Genomic DNA, 13832 nt, shown 5'->3' on the forward strand with positions numbered 1-13832 from the left:
GTGGCAAACCTTCTAAGTTAGGCATAACAAGAAGATCGACTTACTTCTATATGGTGTACAGTGTGGATTTACTTGAACACCCAAACAAACAGAACTTTGTTTCTTATTTGGACAGAAGGCAAACATAATTTCAGACACTGAACACCTGATGACATTCTTCTGTCATAACAAGAAAATTAAATCAGGCCCGTAAATTGCTTTCAGGATTACTGTGGAACATTCTAGACAAACAGAAACAGCTATTTTTATAAACACTGAGAAAAGGGAGACGTCGAAACAATGCATTACAAACATTTTTATGGAATTGTTATGGCCTGCTAGAGCAAACAATTAATTCCAGTTCCAATGTAATAAAAGAGCCCTGGATCAGAATATAAACATCTCTCAAAGTTAAACCAGATGCGGAGTGCAGTCGGGATTCGGGAGAGCCTCTCAAAGAGGGGGAAAAATAAGAGAGCTTTTTCAGACAGGAAAATGAGTCAATAACCCCTATATTTCTCACTACTTCCACTATTAGTTAAGGGGCCGACTCACAGACAGCCGACTAATCCTTCCAAGTCCCCCAACAATGTTATATAATGGGGAAAAATCAAGAACTTTAAATACTTAGAAAGAATGCTTTGAATTAAGGACTCCTGTTCATTTTTTTAGTATTTTTTTTTAGGCCACCTGGGGACTCTGAAAAAGCCATATGAAATATTAGCAATAAATATTTTATTTTAACATTATTATTATATTATTAGCATTTGCAAAATTTATAGTAATTTAAAATAAAAATATTATTAAAACATTTTATCTGTTATCAAATTATTTCACTTCTGATAACAGATCACTCTAACTTGTAATGTAGACACATGCATTTTCTGTAAAGCTGCTTTGAAACAATGTGTATTGTGAAAAGCGCTATACAAATCAATTTGAAATGAATTGAATATTTGCATCTATTATATCTATGTATTTAAACAATTACATAATTGTTTTAACAATTTCTCAAATTGAACGACAATCTTGAAAGTTATATATATATATATATATAATAAATAACATATTATGATTTAAATACAAACATACAAACTAATATAAAATATTTACAACATTTATAAAATGTTATGGAAAAATACTAGATATTTTCTACAATATTTCATTGGCAAGAAATTTATTTTTAGACATTTTATTCCAGAAATTCATAGATACAAAAAAAATGCCATTATCACTTTATTAATATTTGTTAATATTTTAGATTATTATTATACCTTATTATTTTATTAATATTTATTAATAAAATATATATTTTTATTGTTATAATTATTATTATTATCTGTATGGTTAAAAAAAAATAGTTTGTGTGTGTTTAATTGTTTTATCAATTTGTCAAATTAAATTACATGAATTGGGTTCCAAAATCTTATCAGTCAGCAAGAACCATGAAAATCAGTTTAACACAGCATTAATTTTGTGTTTTAATAAAAAAATGTAAGTAAACAATACAAAAATATGCAATTGAATAAATTGAATTTTACAGTATATATTCAGATACTGCAAAAGGTCTCTATTTACAGGAAGGTTAAAATATCTTCTGACAGGAACGCATGGAACAAACTCGTACAATGATTTACACAAATATCTGCATCTACCAAACTGTCTGCTTCATTTACGCATAACACCACCCGATTTACTGGGAGTCAGATAAAACACCTAATCACTGAATTTCTCCTAATGACCATTTAAGCATACAACAGGGTCAAGTGACCGTAAAACTCAAACAGACACAAAACGACAAAAACATAACCCGACAATGTGAAAACCATTAAAACAGCAGAATGTACTGTACATTCTTTGACTGTCCCAACGTACTCGTAAAAAACTGCTGCCATGAGACTGTAGCTGGCAATTTCATTGCTTGGTGGGTGGCTCAGTTTGGTCTTCACGTCAGCGTGAACATGGCCTGGAAGCGTAGCTGTTTTGGCTGAGTAATCCCTCTGAATACAAACAGTACACGCACAACACTTTATCTCAATGAGTAAGTAGTCTCCCATGTCCATAAGAATTTCAACTGTGAGTCCACATGGATTTTGCAGAGAGGCACGTTTTTGGGAAAACTGTACTTAGGAATGTTCAGGAAGATATTTCAGTGGTTTTTGGTCATCGTTTGTGCTGGTTGCTATACTATGTGCTTTGTTCATAGTAGAGTTGTCACAAAGCTAATGGCTGGCAATGCTGATATCCTTTGTCTGGCATACAGAGAGCTCATGTCAAGGTTCTTAGAAAACTAGGAAAATGTTTTAAAACGATAATTTACAGGTCTGGAAAACCATGGGAATTAACAGTTAATATAATAATAAAAACATCAAATATTGAAAACATCAAATAATATAGAAAACATCAAATGTTACGGAAAAGTAATTTTCTAAATTATTTAATTGACAAGAAATAGCTCTTTGTGAAAAAAAAAATCATCCAGTAATCATCAGGAGATTCAAAGGTACAGGAACATGCATGTTTACATTATTAATTTCTGACATGTACATGAAAATTGAAGCAAAAACCACAATAAATACCTTGATAAAGGCAGCTGATGTACGAATATAGGGTGTTAAAGGGTTAGTTCACCCAAAAATGAAAATTCTGTCATTAAATTTATTCAACAATTCGTCTCCTCCGCGTCACCCTGTAGCACTATTTTGGAGAATATCCGCTGGAGCGTATGCTGTTCTGTGTCAGCTGTGTCACACGGATACGCTGTTTTCGTTCAGATCAAATCACAACAACGTAGGAAACAGATCCGGCGTGACGCAGCTGACACAGAACAGCATACGTTGTTTACGTCCAGCAGATATTCTCCAAAATGGCGCTACAGGGTGACGCGGAGAAGACGAATTGTTGAATAAATTCGTTATTTTTTTTCTTTTGCGCACAAAAAGTATTCTCGTAGCTTCGTAAAATTACGGTTGAACCCCTGATGTCACATGGATTATTTTACAGATCTCCTTGCTACGTTTCTGGACTTGGGAACATTTCAGTTGCGTTGCTGTCTATGCAGGGTCAGACACCTCTCAGATTCCATCAAAAATATCTTAATTTGGGTACCGAAGATGAACGAAGGTCTTATGGGTTTGAAACGACATGAGGGTGAGTAATTAATGACAGAATTTTCATTTTTGGGTGAACTAACCCTTTAACACATAAATAACACTGACTTCCTTACTTTTCTCCAATAAATAGTAGCTTGTAGTATATTTACAATATGCACACTGCCAATTCATCAGTTCAGTTCTCCTGTTAAAACCACACATTTCCTTTAAATATGAATTGCATGCTTATAAAATTAGGGCTGGGTATCGTTCAAATTTTTTTCGATACCGATATCGATACCTTGACTCCGATACCAGTTCCTGAATGATACTTTTTTCGATACCAATTTTATTAAATCCATTTGAACAAGATTACATTACACATTACCTCATAAAACTTTTTTTTTTTTTAGTTTGTTGAGGTTTTTACAGACTCAAAGACTCATCTTCTGAGCCACTGCACAAAGGAACAAAATGTAACCATCACAATAAATCAGTGCAAATAGTTTTAATAAAGTTGAAATAGTTTTCAGTGCAAAATGAACAGTTTTAAGTCAGTATATGAGGCTCACTGCTGCATACTTAAGATCTTTAAATCATTCAGAAGTTCTTATTAAAAAAAAATTAGCATGTCTGCTTTTTCAGGAGACAGACAAACCCTCTCTTCACTGATGATGTCCCCGGGACTAATGTCCCTAGGCTACGTTCACACTAGTGCGTTTTCTTTTTAAAATGCATAGCTTAGACAGAATCATAATTTCTATTCATTTTCCACTGATTTACTGATGAGCGTTAGCTGTTTCTAGCGCTGTCTGCCTGTGTTTTCTCTGCCGCGATCGCTGTTCTGACTCAGAGGAAGCTCATTCGCTGCTCACATGTCAGTCATATTATGCGTTTATAACCCGCCCTGTCTCCTATGACGAATGTGTGTTACACTTCCAAAGAATCATTTACAGGGATGAAACATGAAGCTAATAAACATGTGATTATGACAGTATATGATTTGTATGTTATTTTAATGAGATTCTGCCAATTTTCATACAATAACGGGTGTTTACATGAGAAATGCTAAGCAGATGGAGCGATTAGCTCGATATAAATGGCTATAAATAACATATTTCTGCAACATTATATGACCAAAACCCTCATTAGATCGCAATCGGAGGTTATTACAAACACTCGATGGTGGTTTAAAGTGTTAAAACCACACATTTCCTTTAAATATGAATTGCATGCTTATAAAATTAGGGCTGGGTATCGTTCAAATTTTTTTCGATACCGATATCGATACCTTGACTCCGATACCAGTTCCTGAATGATACTTTTTTCGATACCAATTTTATTAAATCCATTTGAACAAGATTACATTACACATTACCTCATAAAACTTTTTTTTTTTTTAGTTTGTTGAGGTTTTTACAGACTCAAAGACTCATCTTCTGAGCCACTGCACAAAGGAACAAAATGTAACCAACACAATAAATCAGTGCAAATAGTTTTAATAAAGTTGAAATAGTTTTCAGTGCAAAATGAACAGTTTTAAGTCAGTATATGAGGCTCACTGCTGCATACTTAAGATCTTTAAATCATTCAGAAGTTCTTATTAAAAAAAAATTAGCATGTCTGCTTTTTCAGGAGACAGACAAGCCCTCTCTTCACTGATGATGTCCCCGGGACTAATGTCCCTAGGCTACGTTCACACTAGTGCGTTTTCTTTTTAAAATGCATAGCTTAGACAGAATCATAATTTCTATTCATTTTCCACTGATTTACTGATGAGCGTTAGCTGTTTCTAGCGCTGTCTGCCTGTGTTTTCTCTGCCGCGATCGCTGTTCTGACTCAGAGGAAGCTCATTCGCTGCTCACATGTCAGTCATATTATGCGTTTATAACCCGCCCTGTCTCCTATGACGAATGTGTGTTACACTTCCAAAGAATCATTTACAGGGATGAAACATGAAGCTAATAAACATGTGATTATGACAGTATATGATTTGTATGTTATTTTAATGAGATTCTGCCAATTTTCATACAATAACGGGTGTTTACATGAGAAATGCTAAGCAGATGGAGCGATTAGCTCGATATAAATGGCTATAAATAACATATTTCTGCAACATTATATGACCAAAACCCTCATTAGATCGCAATCGGAGGTTATTACAAACACTCGATGGTGGTTTAAAGCGAGTTTTGAGTAAAAGCATAGTATACATTTTATAAATTGTCTTATGTAGCATGATGCTACAGTGTGCGTGAATGGTCATGTAACATGTGTTTTCCTTGATGCCTCGCCAGAGCCAATCACTGATTTAGGCACATCAAGCATGCTGCATGCTTATTGGCTCACTGACATTGATGAGATTAACCCCTTAGGTATCGAAATTTGGTGCCGAACAACAAGAGATTTTTCGATACTCGATGGTATCAAGGCAATTTGGTCGGTGCCTAAAAAGTATCAAACTCGATACCCAGCCCTATATAAAATACTAGTAGTGGTTCTTTGGTACAGAGGGCCGTGTTGTGAGACTATATGGTTTCAAACAGGTTCTCTCACGTCTTATGCGCCATCATAATATGTACAGGGAGCGGATCTGTTCTTGACTCTTCCTCAGAAGAGTGAATTTTCCTCACTTCCTTCATTACCTGTAAGACACAATGTTAAAATGAGTTCAACAAGCCCAGTGTGGATATATCAAAGAAACAAGCAATTCCAGGTGTGTAAAAACTTACTTCTGCAGTGTCCATAATGGCGGACCCCTATGGATCGACCCAAAAAGCAGGTAGCCCTACGCAGGTGGCAGGCACTGGTGTAGGTGATGTTATCGTTGCCACAGATGATTTGCTCAGTGACCATGGGCATCGGGCAGGGCGCAGTGCGGCACATGACGCAGTGGGCGCTGTTGGTCTGGTCCGTCACGCAGGTATGCGTCCCAGGACATACAACATTAGAGCAGGACTCTGAAAGAAGAGTGTCAAGGGTCAAGAAAATTATGAAAAAAATCATATATTGAAGAAGATCATGGTAAAACATGCAAGTAATCACCAGAGTCCAAAGTATTTTCTACACTAGTTAGCCCAAAAAAAACAAACAAACAAAAATATATATAATAATAATAATAAAATAATGCATGTCATTATACAATAGTAGCTGTCTAAAAAACATTTTATTCCTCATATTTTCATCTGGGTAGCTTAATAAAAGAATGTCGCCACATGGAGAAAAAAAAAACTTCAGGTATCATAAATAAACTTCAGATGGTAAATTTTTCACTGATGTAAAAGTTGTTAGGACAGTTTAGACAGTTTGAATTCTGTGAATCTCTTACATGGGTGAGGTTCAGACAATTTGATTTAAAGAATATAAAGTGCAAACTGAATGCAATGTTTGCAAACACATGTTAAATTATTATGTCAATGTAAATGTATAATAGTTTAAATTTATACAGTATCAAATGCAATTAATTGCCCTTTAGAGTGCTTTTTCGACCCATTTACAGTACATAGGACTTTTTTATTTTTTTAAATGTATATTTATATGTTATTTGTGCTAATAAACATCGTCATAAAAATATATTTTCTTTAAAGGGATAATTCGCCCAAAGTTAGTGCAAAGTTGATGATAGTATGGAAAAAAAAATACTATGGAAGTCAATGGCTACCGTCAATAGTTTGCTTACCAACATTCTTCAAAATATCTTCTTTTGTACTCAACAGAAGAAACATTTTTGGGTGAACTATCCCTTTAAGTACAATTAAGTCTCCTTTTATTTCATTATTATTATCCGCAAGTACAATTAAAAATATATATATACTTTCAAGATTTGAAGTACACTACATCTGCTCATTCAATACAGTTATGTGCACACAAGGGACTGGTAAATATTATTGGACGATTTTCAGAATACATATGGTAAGCATGCACATAATTCAATCCAAGTAAAAATTTGAATCTGAAGCTTTTCAGTCAGTCTGCAAAACATCTTAGCAAAATAATGGACTCAGCATGTAGAACCTGAAAATCAGCAGCGTACTTTTGCATTCCCCCTGATACATAATCTCCAGGTCAGGGTGACCTCTGCAGCGAGCCATCAGGACCGCACACTCGTCTTTGTATGAGCTCCCATCGCTCCCACACACAGCGTGTTTAGTGGAGATGTTGGAACAGTCTGGAGAGCACATGCACTGGGGACGTCCAGACTTCATCCTGCACACCTTTCCAGGGCCGCAGTTGACCCCCTCACAGTTCTCTGCAAGAGAAAGTTGGTGGACAAAGCTGGAGAAAAGTTGCTTATAAGGAAATGTATATACTCATTCAATACTGAAAAGTTCTGTCACCTCATATTTGTATTTTTATGCATATTTAAATATCACGCTGTTAGCTTAGCAACATGCTAACGTCAAACTCTCATGAACTCAACTGCAAGTTGAGTCATTCTGAGTCAGTGAGTCATCCATTGACATATATTCCAATAATTGTCCATTCTACTCCATTCAAGCCAAATTAAACAAAACACATCAGAAACCGTTTCTACGATTCAGGCCCTGTTATCCCAGCTTCTGGTTCCCATTCCTGCAAGTTCTTTAATATCCTGTTGCTCCCCTTCCCTGTGAAGCCAACCAAATCACTCAAGGCCGAATCAGATACCTCTACCTCCACTGGAAATCCCAGCATAACCCTGTTATGTCTCCTCAAGGTCCACGGGCAGTCACACATGATTTACGAACTGCTTTGTCTGCCCCCGAAAAACAAATGTAAGGAAATGCGGTGGACAGACGCTAAGCGTGAGCTGAGCTTTCAGGAATGCTTTGAAGCATTTTGACATTGAGAACACGCTGGGGAGGTTACACAGTAGGGTCCATATAGTTTTATGATAATGGAAAGCAAACGCCATGGAACAAACAATATAACAGACTTTCACTCTTTCACTTCCAGTGCCCCCCTCCTCTAGTGTCTAATGATGCTGATCGTGTTTGAGGCTTATGAGGACCAGACCTCTTCAGCATGTGGCACACATTTTTCTTTGCGGTGTGCTGGAATTCAGTCATCTCCGAGAGGGAAAATGCTGAGAGAGTGAGGAGAGAGAGAAGGGGGACAAAATAGCTGCTATTGTGTCAAACTATTTATTTATTTTATGCATAATGACAAAAATCCAGAATTTCAATTTGCAACTTGCTACTGCTAATCAGAAGAACTGTATTAAGCTGCAGTCACATTTAATGTTGTTCTGTGAATTTTTGTGGACGAAATCCATTCGTTTCAATTTAAATCCATGTGATCAGGAATTTCATGTGAAGGTGAAATCCCCACGATCTGGAATTTCGATTGGCAGCTTGGTATTGCTAATCAGAAAGTAGGACTTATTAAAGGGCAGTCACATGTACTGCAATTTTTGCAGGCGAAATTCAGTCATTTCAATAGGAATTAATGTCATTGGGAATTTCGATTTGCAACTTGGTATTGCTAATTAGAAGTGGGTTGTATTAAGGTGTGGTCACATTTACCATTGTTCAGCAAATTTCTACAAATGAAACCATGTTATTTCAATAGGTATACACACGATCAGGAATTTTGTGTGAGGACAAAATCCATGCAATCAGGAATTTTGATTTGCAACTTACTATTTCTAATCAGAAGTAGGTCATATTAAGGTGCGCTCACATTTACCATTGTTCAACAGTTTTTAGCAGACCAAAGATGGTTATTTCAATAGGAATCCATATGATCAGGACTTTTGTTTCAGGGCGAATTATTTTCCCCCCAGACGGCGCAACGTTGGTCAAACTGTTTGCGCAGATTTGCCATGCTGACCACCAAAAAGCTGCATGGTTTCAAATTGACTACACTATTGACATCAGACAATGGACCATATTTGGCCAGCAACATTTTGCTAATGTTACTGTACATTTAGTGGGAGGGACATTCTCATTCTAGAGAGCATTTGATTGGACAAAATGAGTGAGTGCAGGATGAGTCATCAAATTATTGGTTTCCCTGTAGGAGGATGACTACAAATTTTAAATGCATCTATCTACTAAAAGTGAATTTTAAGAGTACACTATCATACAAATGACCTCAAAGCTAATAGATATGCACTAAAAGCCACAAAACTACAATTTTGAGCACAATTATGGGCTTACTGGGCTGAGGAAATACTTTCTAATTATTACGTGAGCTAACTTGTTTACTCCAGTGATAACACTCTGTGTTTAAAATGTCTGATGATAGTAGAGGTTTGGAGCCCTTATATGAACCCACGTACCTGGCCAAGGCTATCGGGGGAAAGTTAAACAAAACTTCTGGTGTAAATCCATGTTGAAAGAAAACTGAAGAATTGTATTTGCAAAGAAAACTCCCCAAACCAAGATTTGGCCTACAGTACTAGATTTTATCTCCCCAACCAAAATGGGTTCATCCTTAATTTGGAATCGAGGGATGTTCTATAATGTGTGTTGAAGGCTTAAAATGGTACACTCTCCAAAAAAAGGTACAAAAATTGTCACTGGGTTGGTACCTTTTCAGAAAGTACGTCTTTGTACCAAAAGGGTGCATATTGGTACCTTTTGAAAGTATACCTTTTGAAAAACTGCCCCAATGACAGCTTTTGTACCTTTTTTCTGACAGTGTAATAACCAGTTCAAGAGGACTTCAGCACAGAGTCTCTCACTGATATCAACATGTTGGAACATTACGCAGCGGGACGACCCAAGTCAGCTTACTGAGATCTTAGAACAGAGGGTAAATACGAGTCTGTACCTTTGCACGGCTTACAGGAAACTATTCCCAGGAATCCCAGCAGACTGACTTCATTGATTGGCAGACTGGTGTTGGACCAGGCAGTGTCCAGACGGCCGGCCGCACAGCACTCTTCCCTGCTCACGCCCCTCATGAGCACCATGTCACAGCGGTGCTCTGGACCCTGCTGCAGCCAACACATGCCAGCTAGACAAACAAATACAGAATGAAAACATACATAATCCATCTCAGAGACAATGCCAACAATACAACCCTGACATATGAGAGATATGCAATATTACCCAATGAAATTTGTCACATGAGAAATATCTCATATGTTACAAGAAAAAAATTTGATTTTTTTTCACAGGATTACAGGATTTTCTTTCTCTGACACTTTGTGAAAATATTTTAAATCCTTGTTCAGAATAAGTAAACCTTTTATATATTGCAAAAGTGGCACAGAAACGCTTCTGAAGGGGCATTTAGCTGTCTTTACATAGATTGCTTAATGCTGCTCAGAGGTGGCATAAATGCATTTACACAGAATACAAATACAGCTGTATACTTTGATACTAGGGGCTGAGGTGGGTCAGAGCAGGCTTAATTTAGTCTGGCTTTTATGCTGCATTACGTCTTTACACTGAAATGTGAGCAGGCACAGAGCAGCAGCCTTAAAGATGCCTTATTTCTGTTTTATAGCTCAAAGGTTTACCGTCTGTTTCCGAATACATAGCTGGCTAATGTATTCTTTAACAGAGCATGCAATAAATGTCAAAGCAATAAATCTAAAATGCATTCACTTTCCGTTCATTTGCACTATTAACATAATTGTACCGAGAAAAAGTATGAAGTATGAATTATTTTTACATAAAAGTGTGTGTGTGTGTGTATATACATATATATATATATATATATATATATATATATGAATATAATATATATATATTCAACAGCGTATTTAAACAACATTTCAATAACCACAAATGTTCGATTAAAAGTTTACGCTCGTGAACAGAAATCGCCTTTGCGTGAGGAGGTAACCATAGCAACAGCTGCTCGATATGATAACTGTCAGTATTGAACGGTACATTGTCATTATAATAAATTAACTTTAGTGTTTTGTTTAAAACACATTTAAACGTGTGTTTATTTCACATACGATAATATCTTGATTAGTGCATTGGTAGATTAAAGTTTCTAAACTTCTAAAGCAACTAATAAAGCAAGCTATCCCTTACGAAAATTAAGCATGGTTTTATTATTGTAAAAGTGTAGTAACCATGTGTTTTTTGTGTGTGTTTTTTTTGGCGGCGTATTGATTACAACCACAGTTTTACTACAAATACCATGTAGCAAAACTAAGGTTGATTTGTGGTTACCATTGTTTAACAATAGTAGGCTAACCAGGATTTTTTTTTTTTTTGTAGTAAAACCATGGCTAATTTTCGTAAGGGTAAAGCGAAATATTGTAAAGTCATTCACTTACCGTTCGTTCGATGGTCTCCAAGTATTTCACAAACTGAAATAAGTATCACACAATGTAACACAGCCAAAAAGTTCATGATGCTGCTGAATACTTCTTTACACAGATGTTTGAACCAGCGGCGTTCCTTAAAAGCACTGAGACTGATAAGAAGTCTACAGAGTCTTTAATGTGGGTTGCTTCCACTCGGTTTCGTGAATGGACTTGTTGTAAGTGATTTCGGTCCGCCTCTGTATAAATATTTTGCCCGAGTAAATTATACTTCTGGGATGGGCGATAATTCCAGCCAGTTACGTTGCTGATGCAGTTGTGTACTTGAGTCAGTTCTCGGATATGAGGCTGAAAAACTCCCACACTTCATCTCGGTCCTTCTGAACTCCGTTAACCAATAAATTTACCATGATATGGCAAATGTATATGCAAGAAAGTCTATGAATATTTCTCAGGGTAGGTTTACTTTTCAACAAATCCTAAAGTCTTGGCTTACAAAAAATAAAAATAAATACATAATAACAGTATGTATATCACCATTGTGACAGCCTACCCCAATATATCGTTACCCTTGAATTAAAAAAAAAAAAAATCCACCTTTCAAGTCAAAGTCTACCTTAATTATAAAGCTGAATCTTGTCTGACCAACATACAAAACCACTGCTAGAGAAAACACTCAATTTGTGTAATTGCAGTTAGAACCAAAACCTCATAGTTACTGAGATTTATCTCTTCCCTTACTTGTAGTATTTATAACAGAACTAATAAATAAAAAATATACATTTATAATGTGCAAAATGTCTCAAAACGTAATCTATGTTGTCACCAGTGTTGGGGGTAATATATTACAAGTAACGCAAGTTAAGTAATCAGATTACTTTTTTCAAGTAACGAGTAAAGTAACGCATTACTTTTTAATTTACAAGAGAATATCTAGAGTTACTTTTTCAAATAAGTAACGCAAGTTACTTTTTTTTTTCAATGTATTGATTGACAGCTCTCCTGTCCCCATGTTGAGAGAAATCAGAAGATGTTACTGTAGTTCTAAAATAAAAATGAATATGCATTAATTCATCTCACTCACAAAAAAACAAAAAAAAACACACAGTATTCAGTATTCCTCAAAATGAATAAAAATAATGCAGCTCAGAATATGATGCAAACCTGCAATAATTAAATGCTAAACAACACAAATATCCTTTATGTATTTAATCCCATTCTATTAACCAATGTCTATGCTTCTGACCTTCGATGATCCAGTTCAACCATACCAATAAGCACAAATTACTCTAGACGAACATTTGTGTGTCTTTTTTTTATTGCTGAAGTGTGTTGAAATTTCTTCTTCTGCATTCTACTGTACGGACGTAAATGTACTTTCCCTTCAGCCTGAGGCTTATTCATTTCACTTTTGGTGTGAAAGGCTTTTATATTTGCCAAAAATATAACTTTTTTATTTTAAAAACAAACAAGCAAGCCCTGTCCAGATTTAAAAAGTAGCGCAAAAGTAACGTAACGCATTACTTTCCATAAAAAAGTAACTAAGTAACGTAATTAGTTACTTTTTTTATGGAGTAATGCAATATTGTAATGCATTACTTTTAAAAGTAACTTTCCCCAACACTGGTTGTCACATTTTAATGGATGTACTATTTTTAATATTTATACAAAAAAATCACCTGCAGAATAATAAAAGGCAACTGAAAATGTTCAATGATCAACTTACATTCAGTTATGTTTAATAAATATGAAAATAAATATATAAAAAAACAATTACACAGATATATATCCCCCCCCCATATACAGTATATACAGTTTTGAGGTTCTTAATACTCATAATTATGTTTATTGTGTCTGCTGATGCTCTGGCTTTATTCAGCATCTTGTGTGGTTTCATTTGAATGAAAATGCGGTAAATTGTCAGTTTTGTTTTGCAGAAGTCTGTGTGCAAGAATATTTCCAACCAGAGGGCAAAATTAAGCTTAATTCAACAGAATATTTGAGCTATTATACAGTTTAAATAACTGATGAGACACACCTGTGGCCAGATAAACAGAGATAAACAATGCTGTGGCCACCGGTGGGGCCTGGCAGCAGTATCCGCAGACTATCACCTATCAGCACGTGACTTCCATTAAAACGTGGCCTGGAAGTCAATGGCATGACCGCTAAACAGATGAGACTTAGTGTGTCTGTGGGCCGTTCAGCCATGTGGAAAACCACCGTCTGCCGAGCATGAAGCTCATTAAGATGTTGTGCTCAAGACAAGGAGCTCCTTGAAAGTGGAACACATGGTTCATATTGACAATTTCGGTTCTGATGTAAACTCCCATAGTCGTGCGCTGGCATGCTTTCTTCGCTGGCACACCCTGCCTTCCTTCCATCACTGTGGTATGATATTGCATGCCAGCTAATATTTTGCAGGTTCTTCCCATATGGCTTGATCCTCAATGGAGGGTCTCTGATCTCCGAGGGGGAGAAGAAAACAAAAGTATCACATGAACCGTCTATATCTGTGTTTATAAAAAAGGGGGGTGTTCTGTTGATGT

General features: G+C 35.9%; 1 protein-coding gene across 2 annotated transcripts; it reads right to left on the reverse strand.

Moving 5' to 3' along the window:
- Positions 1 to 1655: 1655 nt before the first annotated feature.
- On the reverse strand, positions 1656 to 11509 carry LOC107655223 (follistatin-related protein 3-like). Of its 2 annotated transcripts, XR_001630407.1 has the most exons (6): positions 11296 to 11509; positions 9828 to 10013; positions 7105 to 7320; positions 5804 to 6031; positions 5628 to 5716; positions 1656 to 1979 (listed from the first exon to the last, which is right to left on the reverse strand). XR_001630407.1 is itself a non-coding variant. In XM_016442660.1 (5 exons), the coding sequence occupies exons 1-5, from the start codon at positions 11369 to 11371 to the stop codon at positions 5682 to 5684; spliced, it is 741 nt and encodes a 246-aa protein (XP_016298146.1). In that variant the 5' UTR covers positions 11372 to 11509; the 3' UTR covers positions 5493 to 5681. The 2 variants fall into 2 exon arrangements, 1 of the variants encoding a protein (XP_016298146.1); XM_016442660.1 differs by lacking the exon at positions 1656 to 1979 and having other exon boundaries at positions 5493 to 5716.
- Between the last annotated feature and the right edge of the window lie 2323 nt (positions 11510 to 13832).

Source organism: Sinocyclocheilus anshuiensis, unplaced genomic scaffold (genome assembly GCF_001515605.1).
Source record: "Sinocyclocheilus anshuiensis isolate Anshui unplaced genomic scaffold, SAMN03320099.WGS_v1.1 scaffold735, whole genome shotgun sequence".
Lineage (NCBI taxonomy): Eukaryota > Metazoa > Chordata > Actinopteri > Cypriniformes > Cyprinidae > Sinocyclocheilus > Sinocyclocheilus anshuiensis.